This window comes from Ursus americanus, chromosome 15 (genome assembly GCF_024610735.1).
Source record: "Ursus americanus isolate L20-20 chromosome 15, mUrsAme1.1.p, whole genome shotgun sequence".
NCBI lineage: Eukaryota > Metazoa > Chordata > Mammalia > Carnivora > Ursidae > Ursus > Ursus americanus.
In genome coordinates, this window is record NC_142141.1 from 44,373,766 (window position 1) to 44,391,679 (window position 17,914).

General features: G+C 32.3%; 1 protein-coding gene across 1 annotated transcript in view; it reads left to right on the plus strand.

The window, feature by feature from the left end:
• CDH9 (cadherin 9) overlaps nt 1-17,914 on the plus strand; it is a 75,931-nt gene that overhangs the window by 36,372 nt on the left and 21,645 nt on the right. Inside the window, exons 2-6 of the mRNA XM_045787413.2 lie at nt 4,666-4,960; nt 12,608-12,727; nt 13,316-13,483; nt 15,568-15,755; nt 16,690-16,943. Of these exons, the coding sequence (XP_045643369.1) occupies nt 4,666-4,960; nt 12,608-12,727; nt 13,316-13,483; nt 15,568-15,755; nt 16,690-16,943 (1,025 nt within the window). The remainder of the gene's footprint in view (nt 1-4,665; nt 4,961-12,607; nt 12,728-13,315; nt 13,484-15,567; nt 15,756-16,689; nt 16,944-17,914) is intronic.

The following is a 17,914-nucleotide window of genomic DNA, read 5'->3' on the forward strand; positions in this document are numbered from 1 at the left end:
CTTAGTAATATACATTTAAAGTTCCTTCATGTTTGTTTTTTTAAAAGACTTATAATTGATATGCTGAAAGTAGAGAGAAAATGGAATATAGAAAATTCTCAATAAAACCAGAAAAAGGCAGAAAAAGATCAAACAAATAAACAACAAAGAAATAAAGAACTAGCTTTTAAAAGAAAATAATTACAAATATGGTAGCTATTAAATCAGCTACCAAGCTCTTTAAATGTGAATGGTCTGAATATACCAATGGTAGAGAAAGTGGATAAAAAAATACAAAACTTCACCATATATTATCTAAAATTAACCTACTTTAAAATAAAGACACAGACAGATTAAAAGTAAAGAGATGGAAAAAGGTATTTCAAGCTAACGGTAATCTAAGGAAAGTTGGGGTAGCTATATGAACTTCAGATACAGCCAATATTAGAACAAGAATATTAATCAGGGATAAATAGAAACATTACATAATGACAAAAAGGTCAGTCCTCCAAAATGACAACAACCCTTAATGTGTATGCACCTAACAGCAGAGCATCAAAATACACTGTCTTCTGGGGCGCCTGGGTGGTTCAGCCATTAAGCGGCTGCATTTGGCTCAGGTCATGATCCCAGGGTCCTGGGATCAAGCCCCGCATCAGGTTCCCTGCTTGGTGGGAAGCCTGCTTCTCCCTCTCCCATTCCTCTTGCTTGTGTTCCCTCTCTCACTGTCTCTGTCAAATAAATAAATAAAATCCTTTAAAAAAATACACTGTCTTTTGATGAGTATATTTTAATTTTTATTAAATAAAAATATTGTTTTTATTATATTTATTGTTAGCACCTATTGATTTTGTATAAGAAATATTTGCTTACCTCAACATCATGAAGTCGAGGTCATGTTTTTTCCAAGATGTTTTTTTTGTTTGTTTCAGCTATTATATTTAAGTCTATAATATATCTCAAATTAATTTTTGTGGATCATGTGAGGTATGAATGAAGTTTCTTCATTTTTTAAATACTGCTGATCAATTGAGTTGCTAAAGAATTTTGAGGGTTCTTCTGCAAAACTGACAGAAGTGTGTGTGTGTATATATATATATATATATATATGAATGTGTGTGTGTGTGTATATATATATATATATATATGGATGGGAGTGTATATATATATAGAATAGACATAATACAGAGACTACATCAATAGACTGTGGGCCAGATATTTTAGTTAACTTCAATCCAAATTAATATATAGTATAACCTGATGAATGTTACATATGTACTTGAAAAGAATGTATATAATGGATATCTTAGGTATTTGCTATAGAAATGTTATTGGGATTGATTTTGTTAATAGCATTGCCCAAATATTCTGTATCTTTACTATTTGTCTTTCTGTTCTCTAATTATTGAAATTAGTATGTTAAAATATCCAAATATAGAAATACCAGAATGAACTTTATATTGATACAAGTGGTTTCATATACATATACATATATATATATATATATATATATATATATATATATATATATTGATACAAGTGGTTTCATATATATATATGTCTATATGCAGATTAGTATTCAGCCATATATTTCATTGTTTTGTCAGGTGAGAGATTCTAAAAGCAACAACAACCCAAAGCATATCTAGCATTCAGATCTTGATTTCTAATGTCATTCTCCAGTAAAAAGAACCAGGGCTCCTTGAAATACTGGCTGATTCTAGGACTAGAACAAGAAATACACAAGATGATTGTGGAATATCTTGTGCGGCCAGAAATTAAGGAAATGCACACATGCAAAAACACACAACAAAGAGGAATGCGGCAAAAGGATGCAAGAGCTGACTGTAAGGGCTCCCCATGGGCAAGGGTGAAAAAAAACGGAGCAATGAAATACAGTGGTATTAGACCATAACCCAAAATATAAAATAAAAACATCCAAGAGTCCAGACTGATATTAATAAATAATCATAAATAAGTAAATGGGAGAGAATAAACAGGTCTTCCATGTAGAGCAATTCCAAATGATTTATGAAGATACCCCTCCCCTTTGAAGAGGTGTAACGCCCCACTCCTTAAATGTTGGCAGAACATAGTGACTTCCTTCTAAAGAATACAGTAAGAAAAGAGGGAAATAAAGTGACTTTATAGTGGAGACACTAGAAAAACACCAAGTCAACAAAGTTAACATCAACAGTGATGTATCATGTTGACAATATATACCCTTGATATGATGTGATAAAAGTGGCACTTTACTACTGTGGTCTTTCTCCCCAAAAACACATAGTCCTAGTACAATCATGAGAAAAACCATGAGATAAATCCCAATAAAGGGACATATTACTAAACAGATGATATACTATACTCCTTAAAACTGTGGAGGTCATAAAAACACAGGAAATCTGAGAAACTGTCACAGTACAGAGAAGCCTAAGGAGCATGAAGACTACATGTAATGTGGATCAGGTAGAAGATATTGGATGAAAAGTAAGGGATTCTGAATAAGATACAGGCTTAGTTCTTTATAGTTAAGAGTCTGTTTCTTGGCTTTCCTCTCTTTCCCCCATCTTCTTTTGTTTTAGTTCTTAAATTCCATATATGAGTGAAATCATATGGTATTTACTTTTCTCAGGCTGACTTATTTCACTTAGCATAATAATATTTAGCTCCATCCATGTCATTGCAAATGACAAGATTTCATTCTTTTTTATGGCTGAGTAATATTCCATCATATATATATATATATATACACTGGTATATATATATATATATATATATATATATATATATATATATATATATATATATATATATACACACACACACACACACACACACACACACACACCACATCTTCTTTATCCATTTAGCAGTCGATGGACATTTGGGCTCTTCTCATAATCTGGCTACTATAGATAATCCTGCTATAAACATCGGGGTTCATGTATCCCTGTGAATCAGTATTTTTGTATTCTTTGGGTAAATACCCGGTAGTGCAATTAGTAGATCATAGGGTAGTTCTATTTTTAACTTTTTGAGGAAACTACATAGAGTTTTCCAGAATGGCTGTACCAGTTTGCATTCTTACCTATACTGCAAGAGGGTTCCCCTTTCTTCATATCCTCACCAACACCTGCTGTTTCTTGTGTTGATTTTACTCATTCTGATAGGTGTGAGGTGCTGCTATCTCATTGTGATTTTGATTTGTATTTGCCTGATGATGAGCAATGTGAAGCATCTTTTCATGTGTCTGTTGGCCATCTGTATGTTTTCTTTGGAAAAATGTCTATTCATATCTTCTGCCTATTTTTAAATTGGATCATTTGGTTTTCTGGGTGTTGAATTTTTTAAGTTCTTTATGTATTTTGGATATTAACTCTTTATCAGATATGGCACTTGTAAATATCTTTTCTCCCATTTCAAAGGTTGCCTTTTAGTTTTATTGATTGTTTCCTTCAATGTGCAGAAGCTTTTTTTTTTTTTTTTTTTTTTTTGATGTAGTCCCAATAGTTTACTTTTGCTTTTGTTTCCCTTGCCTCAGGAGACATATCTAGTAAGAAGTTGCTATGACCAATGTCAAAAAAGTTACTGCCTGTGTTCTCCACTAGGATTTTTATGGTTTTAGGTTTTTCATCCATTTTGAATTAAGTTTTGTGTATGGTGTAAGAAAGTCATTCAGTTTCATTTTTCTGCATGTTGCTGTCCAGTTTTCTCAACATCATTTGTTGAAGAGACTGTCTTTTTCCCATTGGATATTCCTGAATACTTAGTTGAAGATTAACTGATCATATGGTTGTGGGTTCATTTCTGGGTTTTCTATTCTGTTCCATTGAGCTATGTGTCTATTCTTGTGCTAGTACCATACTGTTTTGATTACTACAGCTTTGTAATATAACTTGAAATCTAGAATTGTGATACCTCCAGCTTTGCTTTTCTTTTCCAAGGCTGCTTTAGCTACTGAAGACTTTTGTGGTTCCATGCAAATTCTAGGATTGTTTGCTCAAGCTCTGTGAAAAATGGTGTTGGTATTTTGATAGGGATTACATTAAATGTGTAGATTGCTTTGGATAGTATAGACATTTTAACAATATTTGTTCTTCCAATCTATAAGCATGGAATGCCTTTCCATTTTTATGTCATTTTCAATGAAATCATAGCAATTTAAAGGAAAAATATCAATCTTTCTCTTTTAGATTTTACAGTTTAGTGGGCATGGTAAACAATTTCACCAAATGTGATGAATATCATGATAGGACACTGAAATGTGCTTTGTAATTACATAGCTGGCATATCTGTTCTAATCTAGAGACTCAGAGAAGTCATCCCTATTTTAAATGAGTTATGATAAACATTTAGTTAGGAGACAAAGCAGAGAAGGGGAAGGGTATTAAAAGGTAAGAGGAAAATATGCAAACATCAAGTATGAAAGCTGAAATAGGTCCTCTGGAAATGAAGAAGATAGTACAAGGCAAAACAATACAAATGGTCTGTACATAATGATAATGAAGTGGGTGAGAATGATAAAACTGAAATGTTTAGTATTCTCACACTGAAAATTAAGATAACCATTGCAATCACTCTTTCAGTGATGTTATGTGGAGACAAACTGATATGTGCCAAAATTAATTTTTTTCTGTATTAGCAATGCATGTATTTATAGAACTTTTCTTTTCTGCCTCTCTGAAGCTTCACACCGACCAAGATAAAGGAGATGGAAATTTAAAATACATATTAACAGGAGATGGAGCTGGCAGTCTATTTGTTATAGATGAAAATACAGGAGATATTCATGCTGCAAAGAAATTAGACAGAGAAGAAAAATCCCTATACATTCTTCGTGCCAAGGCTATAGACAGAAAGACCGGGCGGCAGGTGGAACCGGAATCTGAATTTATTATTAAAATCCATGATATCAATGACAATGAACCAAAATTCACCAAAGACTTATACACGGCGAGTGTTCCTGAAATGTCTGGAGTCGGTAGGTATATGTTAATCTATGTAAACTTAACATTTTTATTTGTTTGTTTGCTAAGGTGATTATTACGGACATATACTTAACATATGTAGCCCCTTTCAAGATAAGAATTATATATATTATATATAACTGAAAACTACTGTTTAGTTTTAACTATCTCACTTCTAATTATTTTCAATTTTATAGATTTTTAAAGATTCCTGGGTTGTAACTTTTACCTAAAATGGTATCTAAAAATACGATGACTGAGAACAGTTATTCCATTGCATTTCAACCAACATCTTCACCTCTACTCAACTGCCATTCAAATGGCAGTCAAGCTGAATGTATTTTTGCTTGAAATAGAAAAGGGATATCAAATAGTGTCAGCAGTTTTGCAGAGTTTTGGACAGTTCTGCTTGCATTATTTTGCATAACAACTAATGCTTGCATTTGACTAATTTCTTTTGATCATCTCATTTGATCATTGAAACAACTTTATGTGGAAAGCACGGAAACAGAACTTTAAATCCTCATTCTGTTAATTAGGAACTCAGGATTCTGAAAGATTAAGTACCTGAATTAAGATCAAATAACCTCGTAGCATAATAACCATATTCCAAGTGTTTTAATGTTATTTTAGCTGTGTTCCACTACCGAATAATAGTTTATTATGCAAACTGAAAATAACTGTTTCATTTTTAAGGCTGTTTACAATTTTAAATATCATCTGTTATTATGCAATTTTTTACCTGCATGTGTAAGTTTAGATTTGTTAATGAGATAAGAGCTGTTATCAAGTCATAACATATTAAAAAAGAAGTGATATAAACTTAACATTAATATCCAAAATATGCAACCGATTTTCAAAATTTGAAACTATTTAGTTGAATATTATCTCAAAATCAGTTTTCAGTGATTAGCTTTGAAATTATTACAATTAATACATGTTTCAGTCTAAAATGGTTTCTTTATGGGGAAAAACAAACTTATATCCATCTTTACTGAGTGAATGATACAACATGTTTCTTAATTATTTGTGTCATCTAGCCAGAAGAACCAGGGGTTTGTAAAGAAGTTCTTTCCTCTAACCTCAATTGAAAACTCTTCCATCTGAGAAAAGTGCAGTTCTACTGCCTTTTCAGGTACTCATTAAATAATATGAAAAGGAGTTATCAAATTAGACAGGAGTCCTATGAAATCAGAAAGCCTAGATGAAATACGAGTGGTTGTGTTTTCTTTAACATTTTAAAATATCTGCTAGCCCAGTATAGTTCCATGGAAAGTACTGGACTGGTCCATATAGGTCGACCAGTGGGCTAAGGTAGATATATATCATGATCTCTTTATGGACTTATATTTGAGATGAAGATACACCTAAAACTGTACTCTCCATTTCAAACTTCCTATTGATGAGCATTCTAAGGTAGTCTGGTTTTCTGATTAACACACTTTAACCTTTATAAAACATTATTGTTTATTCCGTATACACATTATTTTGCCAGATATTTTAAAAAATATTTTACTTATTTGTTTGAGAGAGGGAAAGAGAGAGGACAAGAGAGAGGGAGTGTGAGCAGGGGGAGGAAGAGAGGGGGCGTGAGAGGAAGAGGGAAAGAATCCCAAGCAGACTCTGCATTGAGGGGTTGGGCTCGATAGCAGGACCCTGAGATCATCACCTCAGCCAAAACCAAGAGGTGGATGCTTAACTGACTGAGCCACCCAGGCACCCCTATTTTGTCAGATATTTTGACACTTAATAGTACAAAAACTTTCATTTATCCTTCTGGAAACAGATTTGATATACCTACAGGAATAAAAAGCATAATTTGGATGACAGATATTTGAATATGACACATTTTGATAATAACTGATTTATATTTGAATAACTTTTAAATTTTTCAAAGAGTTACCTCGTTTTAAAAACCAGAATATTTACTTATCAGACTATTAATACTAAAACTCTAATAACCTGTATTTTCCCCATATTATTTTGTGCTGTTTAATGGAATATTATTAACTCTCTACTCTGTATTCCTATCATCTACCTAATTCAAATATATTCTACATTATTGTTTTATTAATATTTATCAAGTATGTAATAAGATCAGCACTAGAATAAGCACTTGAATATTTTATTAAAAATAAAAGACTTCACTTGTTCAATACCCATAATAAAATACAGAATATATAAGTGTATACATGGAAGAAGGCTTGCAGATTACATTGTCCAAAAAGCCCTTCCTGTAAGGCAATCTATATTTCATTTATATAAACTTTAAATTGTGGGCAGCAAAATTTCTGGTTATTGCAGGCCTTAAAAATGAGAATTTAGGTCATTGTCAATTGCACTGCCTCTGTGCCTACAATTCCAACAAAACTGAAAAAAGGAAGAAACATATAGCAAGTAGCTGTATTACTCTGGTTGCAGCTTTTCATATTAATAAAAGAAGATTTAAAAAGTGCCAATAAATCTTTGGGCACCCAGAGGGCCTAGGCGGTTAAGTGTTGATTCTTGGTTTTGGCTCAGGTCATGATCTCAGGGTCCTGGGTTGGAGCACTGTGACAGGCTCTGCACTCAGCTCGGAGTCTGCTCAAGATTTTCTCTCTCTCTCTCAAATAAATACATATATAAAAACTTAATAATAAATAAATAAAAACTAGAGGTAAATCTTGATCCTACTTATGGAGGATAGTTATTATTACTACTAACATTGACATCACTGCATTAATTGCTTCCTGTTTGACCCACGGATAGACTTTGTATGTGTGACAATTTTTAAGTATAAATGTACATATTTTATGCAAACACACACACACACACACATACACAAGACACCACATTACACCTCTTCTAATAAATAAGTAAAAATAAGTCCAAAAGAGTTAAACTGACTTGCCACAAAACATGCAAATTATTACTATACTAGTTGTAAAAAAAATAATAAAAGCAGGGAAAACTGGATAATTTTAATGCCTTAGTATTTCCCCCCACTGTAAAATAGTTGTGCTTATTATGGAAAACTTCTAATTTTATTAGCCTCTTAGTAACTCCTCAAAAGCAGCATTTTTCTTTTTTTATTTAAATTCAATTAGCCAACATATAATACATCGTTAGTTTTTGAGGTAGTGTTCATTGATTCATTGGTTGTGTATAACACCCAGGGCTCATCACATCATGTGCACTCCTTAATGCCCATCACCCTGTTAGATACCCCATAGTATTTTTCTTATTTTATTCTTTTAATTCAAATGTCCTTCTCAAAACTAAATACAAATAACAGGAAGGGGAGTGACTGCATTTTACATTAAGATTTTAGATCTATTAATGTATAAAATATCTAAATAAAAAGTCTATGTATTTTATATTTTAAAATTATATTGGTTTATTGTTGTATGTTTCCTTTAAAGGAAAATTAGTATTAACTCAGTATAATTTTGTAAATGTGATTGTCTCTGTTTTTACTTACACAGCTAATCAATTACAGAGAAAAACTAAAGGGTGATACTTGGGAGCTTTTTCAAGCTATGGGTAACCTATATACTAAGAGTTAAGACCCATACATAATCAAATAATAAAGAATGCTTCTATAAATGAAGTAATACACAACAATTCGATTCTAATATTATTTTCATTATATTAGTGGTTTTCATTTAAATCAGAGCTAAGAAAAAAACCCCAAAACTCGTGTTAACCTTGGAGGTAAATAAAGTCTTATGAAATAAAATGAAATTTGTTATTATCCTACCCTTCTCCCCAATAATATCCTCTAGTGTTCTCCTCCATACTGTCCCCTTTTCCCTGTTTATTTTTGTCCTAATTGTCTCTTCCTTTTCTTTCTCACCAATTCCTCTCCTTGTTTTATCTTTTTTTTTTTTTTAAGACTTTATTTATTTATTTGACAGAGATAGAGACAGCCAGCGAGAGAGGGAACACAAGCAGGGGGAGTGTGAGAGGAAGAAGCAGGCTCATAGCAGAAGAGCCTGATGTGGGGCTCGATCCCATAACGCCGGGATCACGCCCTGAGCCGAAGGCAGACGCTTAACCGCTGTGCCACCCAGGCGCCCCTTGTTTTATCTTTCTGCCCCTGTTTCTTTCTGTCAAAACCATATGCCATATTCCATTGTGTTTCTCAGAATCACATGCTTCTCTCCTTTTCAAAAGCTAAAATCAAATGACTCCAATTCTTGAAATCTGAAAGGCATTCGCATCTTCTTATCAGAACATATAATCTGGATAATATATAAGGATATATAATGAAGGAAAATGGGATATACTGATTTACATATTTATGGTAGGCCCGACTTTTTATATTTTTTAATTTTTTGTGGTCATTATACCTTGACTAAAGATTATCTATCACCTTTCTATATTTGCATGCATTCATCTTCATCTAGGCAAAATCCTACTGTGTAGATTTGCAGGGTTTGATGCATACTTTCTCATGGACGGGGATTTCCCCAAACGGTCTCTCAAAAACTTATCCAGTTCCCCTCCCACACCATCTCCTCAAGAAATCCCTCCATAGTTTTCACAGTTCACATGTAGAACTCACCAATGAATCCTTTATGACTTAATCCAAGCCCTTTCTTAGGGTTCACAGACTGTAGATTCAATAATGTGTCTAATCACAGCCCCAATGCCAGACAAGCCATTTAACGAAGTAGTTAGAATGGCGCTGCTTTCCTCAGACTGGCTACGGTGAATCCCATCTCTATCACCTACTAGATGTGTGGCCACGAGCAACCTCTCTGTGGCTCAAGGCCTTCATCTCATGCTTCTCATGAGAATAAAGTACTCATATAAAGTAAGCGTTGAGTATTTTGCTTAGCCTACCTTAAGCATTCTGTAAATGTTCATTCTCATTAAGACTCTCTGCTAGAAACTCTGCTGGGCTTCAAAGATAAAATGTTGAATAAAACCAGACATGGCCTCTGCCTTTGGAGAGTTTACATCATACAGGACAAAGCCTACAAATAACAAATATAATAAATGTGTTGTTCAGGCTTCACTATACTTAATTTTTTAATCGTTTAATATAAAAGTAAAATACTTATTTTAAATTATTTGAGAACAAATGAAAATTATAACTATTTCAGAAAATTCAGAGGGATATAAAAATCACAATCTTTTAATCCATCTTTATAAACACACAATTATAAAATCATTACAAAAAACATAGAAACTACTTTCTAATTTTATTACTAAATAGCATTAACTGTGCAATAAGTTTATGAAAAAAAATACAACCTATGAAAGAAATACCACTATCCATTCCCTAAAGTCCAACATACTAGATATTTCTTTTTCATTCTACCATTATAAATATTGTAATAATATGCTGTCAGTGTTCATCAGTGTTGAACAGCATTCCTAATCATTACCATGATTCTAAGAGAAGGAATAGTCCTAGTACTATACAAGTGTTTGTAACATTTTAGTCACATAACAAGACTGACTTTTATTCCTTAGATTAAATTATTTGTCTTTTTTAGGTCAAGTATTTTTGGATATGTTCTAAGATCACATACCCACAATAAAAAGCAAACAACAGAAAACAGATTTAACAACGAAGTGTATTATTATAAGTGTCAAAAGGTATAGAGGAGTATTTTTCCCTGTTTTCATTATTAAATGATATCCTCAGTAAAAGAAAAATGAAACTTATAGCAAAATACATGTCATGGAATTGATGAATTAACTACTTGCATTTAGCATACTGATTACACTGAATAATTCATATTTCAAATAATCCTCAACTATGAAAACAATTCTTATTCTAACTAACATATGTTCACATAGGTTTATATAAAAAATTCAATATAAATCAGAAAACCACTTTAGTTTAACTTCTAAACATTATTGTGGGGAGGTGGAGATCACTTTATTATTTCTGCCTTGGCCTGGCTAGGATGTGAGTAGGTGTTTTTTAAATGACAAAGGAGAACAACCTAGGATCCACGGAATAAGTCACAGTGAGTCCTCACCCAGAATGAACCAAGTATCAATTCTAGGCCTCAAGAGAAACAGCTCAAGTTCTCTTATGTTAATTAATTTTGAAAAAAAAAAACATAAAAAAGACTGCTGCTAAATTCATGTGTTAGTATTCAGATACATTGATGGGAAATGAGCTGTTAGTTTAATCTTAATGTACAATTAATTAATTTTTAGGATTTGCATAAGCATATGCATGCAAATTTTGAGAAACATTCATTAAGAGTCAATGAAACAAGTTTTGAGTGTGTAACATATGGGGTGTTAAATTAGGTGACAGGGCCAAGGTGGAACTTACCTCTGTCCTAAGGAATTTTAAAATGTATGTAAGAATCAGAGTCAAACTTTGGAAAATTGTATGTAGTATACTAGAAAATGTCATATAAACTCATTTTGCCCAAGGGATACATAGTAGGTTTTAGTTAATAGTTTTACAACCATGCTTTGAATCTTTATAGTGATCAGTGAAATATCAGAAAAGCCCATTAATATACTACATTATGTTAAGCTCCTGAAACTAGCCCCTTTAAAGTCTTTTTATCTTTTTAAAGATAATTTGTGATAAAGTAAAAAGAAAATGGTTTAAGTTTTATAAAATAAAATTAAACAGAGTAGTGTTAAATTACAGTATTGCATGTCACAGAACTATATACTTTCTTAACTTTTGGGGGAAATATCTACTGATTTCATTATGTGCAGCAAATAATAGGTAGCATACCAATAAATATAATCATATATGACTTTGGTAACTACATTTTAAAGGGAGACACAGATACTTAATAATCATTTATATCTTAAACACACACAAAGTTACAGGTCAATTTTATGTCATTTTGTTTTCTATAAATACAGGGCCCCTCTATTTTTTATTCTGTTTACAATACACAATAATTTACCAGAGTAAAAAGCAAGCCTGGGTGTTACCAATGCTGGTTTTATCTTTGAATACACATTTCCAGTTATCAATAAATGCAGAGTAGTGTTAAATTACAGTATTGCATGTCACAGAACTATATACTTTTGGGGGAAATATCTACTGATTTCATTATGTGCAGCAAATAATAGGTAGCATACCAATAAATATAATCATATATGACTTTGGTAACTACATTTTAAAGGGAGACACAGATACTTAATAATCATTTATATCTTAAACACACACAAAGTTACAGGTCAATTTTATGTCATTTTGTTTTCTATAAATACAGGGCCCCTCTATTTTTTATTCTGTTTACAATACACAATAATTTACCAGAGTAAAAAGCAAGCCTGGGTGTTACCAATGCTGGTTTTATCTTTGAATACACATTTCCAGTTATCAATAAATGCATTAATTGAAAATTGCATATGCACTGTATTCAGCGAAAAATTGTTCCTTACAATATTTTTGATCAGCTAAAAGTGCAAGGCATTTGTCTAATTATGTTCATTTTTATGATAAAACAGGTTGTTGATTTTTTCTCAGCTCAAACCATAAAATTAAGGGATATTGAAATTTTAAAAAAAGAATGAAAAATAAAAGTGTGTGTTTTTTTGGAGGCAGCATCATTTAAACAAATTTCTTTAAACATATACCATTGTCTAACACACAACACAACTAGCAGTAATTTTTCAGAAAGACAGTTTTTGAAGTTAGAAGTATTTAAGTGTCTGTGTTTGGGTGGGGATTCGTGTAGGTACATCTGTTATACAAGTGACCGCAACAGATGCGGATGACGCCAACTATGGAAACAGTGCCAAAGTGGTCTACAGCATATTGCAAGGACAGCCATATTTTTCAGTGGACCCAGAATCAGGTAATAACATTTAAGACTTGGTCTCTTTCTCATGTTGTAATACATCTAGATGCATAATTATAGATTTTTCTGAATTTTAAAAGCTATTGATTCAGTATCATGCTTTTACTTACACCCTACAGGTATTCCATGGAAATAAAAGCAAATTTCCTATTACTTAAATAGATTATTTGAACTGTTAGCTTTTGAGAATATTATTTAGTGAGTTTAAATTCATGACACCAAATACAAAATTTCAGAGATTTAGCAGTTTGTGTGTCACAGGAAATACTCAAAACCTAAAGAATGTGACCAATCATCAAAATCAAGTAAGCTTATTAATCTGAAGATTTTTGAATGAAGTTAATTTTTTCATCAAAAAGATAATTAAATTGATTTAGCAAACCTTGTTCCCTGTATAATAGCCAGTGGAAGAATTCTTTCCGTTCTGTAAATTACAATTTAATGTTTATGGATTTCATACATTTGGTACACCAACTTTTTATCTGTTATGATGAACTTCTGTTCATCATATCAATAGATTTTGCATAGGTTAATCTTAAAACTCAGTGATTGAACTGTAAAACATTTGTCTATTTTTTGTAAAAGGCATAATAAAAACTGCACTACCAGACATGAGCAGAGAAAACAGAGAGCAGTACCAAGTGGTTATACAAGCCAAAGACATGGGCGGCCAGATGGGAGGCCTTTCTGGAACCACCACAGTAAACATCACTCTGACGGATGTCAACAACAATCCTCCTCGATTTCCCCAGAGTAAGGAAGGTTTTATTTATCTCATGTCTGAAGTCTTCTCCAACACACTACAAATAGAGGCTAATATTTGTACCGGTATTTTCACTATTAGTTTATGAAGAAAGGCAAATCCACAACCTGTCCCCCCAACAAATTATCACAGTTTCCACAAATTGATTTCCCAGTATTCACTATGATCATCTCACTCTTTTTCTTACCTCTTTTATGGTTCACAGTGTGGACTCTCAGTTCTGACTTCCTGGTTTCAAATTCATGTCTGTCACTTGTCTCACCTCAGTTATCCTGTCTGTGTATACAAATAATATTCCCTTATTTAATTGATTCTAAAACACACACTCAATGTTTTAAAGTCTCATAAAATCAGATACTGTATCAAAATCAATGCAAGTTGTGTTTAATTGGCAGCATTTGTTTTTCCTAATGGCCCCTAGAGTTATGGTATATCTTAGTTCTGATGGCATCTGAAACATGTTAAAGTTTGCTAAAATCTGTTACCTACTTGTAAAGATTAAATTAGTCAATACCATTTTAGTTATCACCATTTTAAGCATATATGTTAAACCATGGATGCTTTGCATGTCATGAGTTCCTATAAAAAGATTCTAATCCTTTGCTGCAAATGTTTCCCTTTTACAGTATATAAAAATATAAAGCTCCCTATTTTGAAATGTTCAATTAAGGGGTTTCAAATTGAAATTTATGATATTGAATCTAATACATTAGAGCATTCTCCAAACTAGTCAAATTTAAAATATTTGATGATTCAACATTGGATGTTTGACATATACATCTGATAAATGTTTTTAAGTTTGCTGAGAATATAAATAATAAGCTTAATTAACATAAATCTAAGCTTTGCATTCGGTTTCCTTAAATATAAACTGAAAGAGTAGGACTTGAATTCTCAAATGGTTTGCCACTCTATAATTCCATGCTCTTTAATAATCTTAGCAAAAGGTTTAGAGCTACAATAGCAATAATAAAAAAAGTGTTTATGAAGTAGCCATGGAATAAACATATTAAAGACATAATTTCATGTAATTCTCATAAAAAAAACCCTATGAGTTAATTCCTGTCATTATCACCCTGTTCTTACCGATATAGGAAATCAAGGGTTAGAGAATGTAACTTGCCCAGTGATGAGAATTCCAATCCAGGCAGTTGGATTTAGAAGTCCTTAATCACCAAGCAAATTGGAAAGAGTACAGACTTTGAAGTCAGAGAGACTTAGTTAATCAACCTGCATTTCTCAATTTCATTGGATGATTTCCTTGAGCCTTATCCGTGAAGATCATGTACCTACTACCTTGGTGTTTTGAAAACAAGTGTTAGAATTAAACAAATTAATACAGAGAGCCTTTGGCCTTATACAGAGTTCAGCACATATTAAATGTTTAAAAACATTTCTAACTTCCATTAACTCTTTTTGTAACTTTTTCATATTGTCTCTTAAATAAATAGTCACAAACTAAAATCCTTTCAAGGACAGCAAAGTGCAATATAATGATTGGCTGAAAACTGCAGGATAAGGAAACATTCATATTCCACTTTAAGGCATTAATTAAGAAGCAAAAAAAGAAGGAAGGAAGGAAGGAAGGAAGGAAGGAAGGAAGGAAGGAAGGTAGGAAGGAAGGGAGGAAAGTTTCTGTGTATGGATTTAGTTTTCTATCCCTGACTTAGGTTATAAGAATAAGTCCATGTTTTTTATTAAACTACATAAAAATATATAATGACAATACTGAAAGTTCTAGATATGTAGTAAATGATCAGTTTTCTTGCCCTCTTGAGCAAAAGTTCTAGATTCTAATATCATGTCTACCACTTATATCTAAATAACCTTGGAATGTCCACTTAATCTTCCTGGAACTTATATTTCTCATTTACAAAATGAGAGTGTTCTGCCTTTATAAATTATTTTTCCAACTTAATAAACCTATAATTTTTGACAGTTTACAATTACAATTCAATATGATGAAAAGCTCTCCAACTTTAATATTAATTTATTGAAGTAAAAAAGGCAGAAGAAACAAAGATTTTTGTTATCTAGAGATGAAATGTCAAAACACCTCTGATTTAATTTTCAGGTACGTATCAATTTAATTCTCCCGAGTCTGTACCTCTTGGAACCCATCTTGGAAGGATAAAAGCCAATGACCCTGATGTGGGGGAAAATGCTGAGATGGAATACAGCATTGCTGAAGGAGATGGAGCAGACATGTTTGATGTCATCACTGACAAGGATACACAGGAAGGGATTATAACTGTCAAACAGGTTTCTTTACGCTGTCTTCATTTTTTCATTGAGCGCTTATAGTTTATTTTTGCTTTTCAGTTAAGGGAAGAAAAGCCTAGGATTTATTTCTCCCATCCTTTACACACTGTCAAGCTTTCATAGAAGTGGGTATGGTTGTGGTTTCACCTCAAATAAGTGAACCATCATCATCACTGATACTTAAAAAGTAACACAAAACCTTAACTGCTTGTGCTTTTAGGTAGACAGACTAGGATTAGATAGCCTCAAAAGTACTTCTACATTTTCTGTGGCCCCAAAAATAGGCATGCAGCCATAACTTTATCTCATGCGCTTTTCAAAATATTTAAATTAGCTTCTTCAAGCTGATGAAACCTGAAGATGCTGCATGTTTTATGCTGGATGCAGTGGGAGAGAATATTGTGAAACTTTACATACTATAATCCAGCTAAATGTGTATTATGTTCTATTTTCCTAATTTTTGTGTTTTCATTCACATCTTGCTTTCCAGTGTTCAGATTAATGAAATATGATTTTTTTTTCTTTTTAAAATAACAGTTTTAGAAATGTTGGACCTAAGGAAGCAACTTATATGAATAGTTTGATGAATCTCTACTTTATTCTATGTTTTTTTCTGATTTTAACTTTGTATAACTTTAATAATAATAATCTATATATCCATTATTAGATAATACATTTGCCTGTGACCATCAAAATGTGAAATGCATTAGCAAGTGGGAATTGATCCTAATGTTATATTCAGTTACCCTCTGTGAATAAGTGTAAGACAAAACAAAAAATTACTAATTTATTTGACATACCTATAAAGCAATAATTGGGAAAGTTTTTTAACCACAATTACTGGTATTATTAACAGAGCTGGTTATTAAATTTTAATATTGTCTTCCATTGTCATGTATTCTATATTATACTAATTTTTCTTATTTAACTTCAGAATTTAGATTTTGAAAACAAAATGCTGTACACTTTAAGAGTGGATGCAAGTAACACCCACCCTGATCCACGATTCCTACACTTGGGACCTTTCAAAGACACAGCCGTGGTCAAAATATCTGTGGAAGATATAGATGAGCCTCCTGTGTTCAGTAAACTTTTTTACTTGATAGAAGTAGATGAAGATGTAAAGGAGGGCAGCATCATTGGACAGGTTACAGCATATGACCCAGACGCCATGAACAATTTAATAAAGTAAGTATTTTATGAAACTTTAAGCCTGCAGAAAAATCTTCTTACTATTTATTAGTGTGTGTGAAAAAAATTACGTTATACTACGTGTTATTAAGTACAGTAACAAGACTAAACACTTCCAGAGCACAAACTCTTAACTGGACTGCCTTCTAAGTGATCTCAATATATTATGTGTTTGACTCATCACTTTACAAGGTAGATCCTATTATTATACCTGTCTGCAAGTCACAAGATTAAGGTACTAAGCATTTAAATAACCTGCAAAACAATTAGTGAGCGGCAAAGCTGGGTTTGAGAATCAGGCCATCTGGCTCCAGAGTCTGTGATTTTAATCCTCTGGTTGCTGTGATTTTTATCTCATTGTGTCTCTTGGAGAAATCATAGTTCAAATAATAAGTGATATAAACAAATGAATTAGAAAAAAAATGTTCTAGAAATGCTATTAAGAGGTAATTTGAAAATGTTGAAGCATCTTTTTTGTTTGTTTTTACACTACGTTTTTTTCAACTTTTTATTTAAATTTTAGTCCGTTAACATACAGTGTAATTCTGGTTTCTCCTTTAAAGATAGTCACTCGGCATACCATCTATTAAAATTTTGGAAAAATACGGTATGTCAATTATATTCTAATAATAACAGAATTAGTAAAGAAAGTAGTGATATTTGAGAATGGCAAACATTAAACTTAATATGGTATTGTGAAATATAGTGTGATACTTTCCCAAAGTTTGAATATTGTATCCACCTTTTCAAAGCTAAATATGCCAGAATCTTCAGTGATTACTACATGTGGTTCTTAAGGGGAATGCAAATATAGTTATGAATGGATAGGATGGGTGGGTGAAGATGGGTAGCTATGTCTAATTGTGACATTAAATTCATGACACGAGACTGTCAAACATTTTGCCTATCCCTTCTGTAAAATAATTGTTACCATTTATTGAGCACTTGCTATAAGCTAGAGAGTCTAA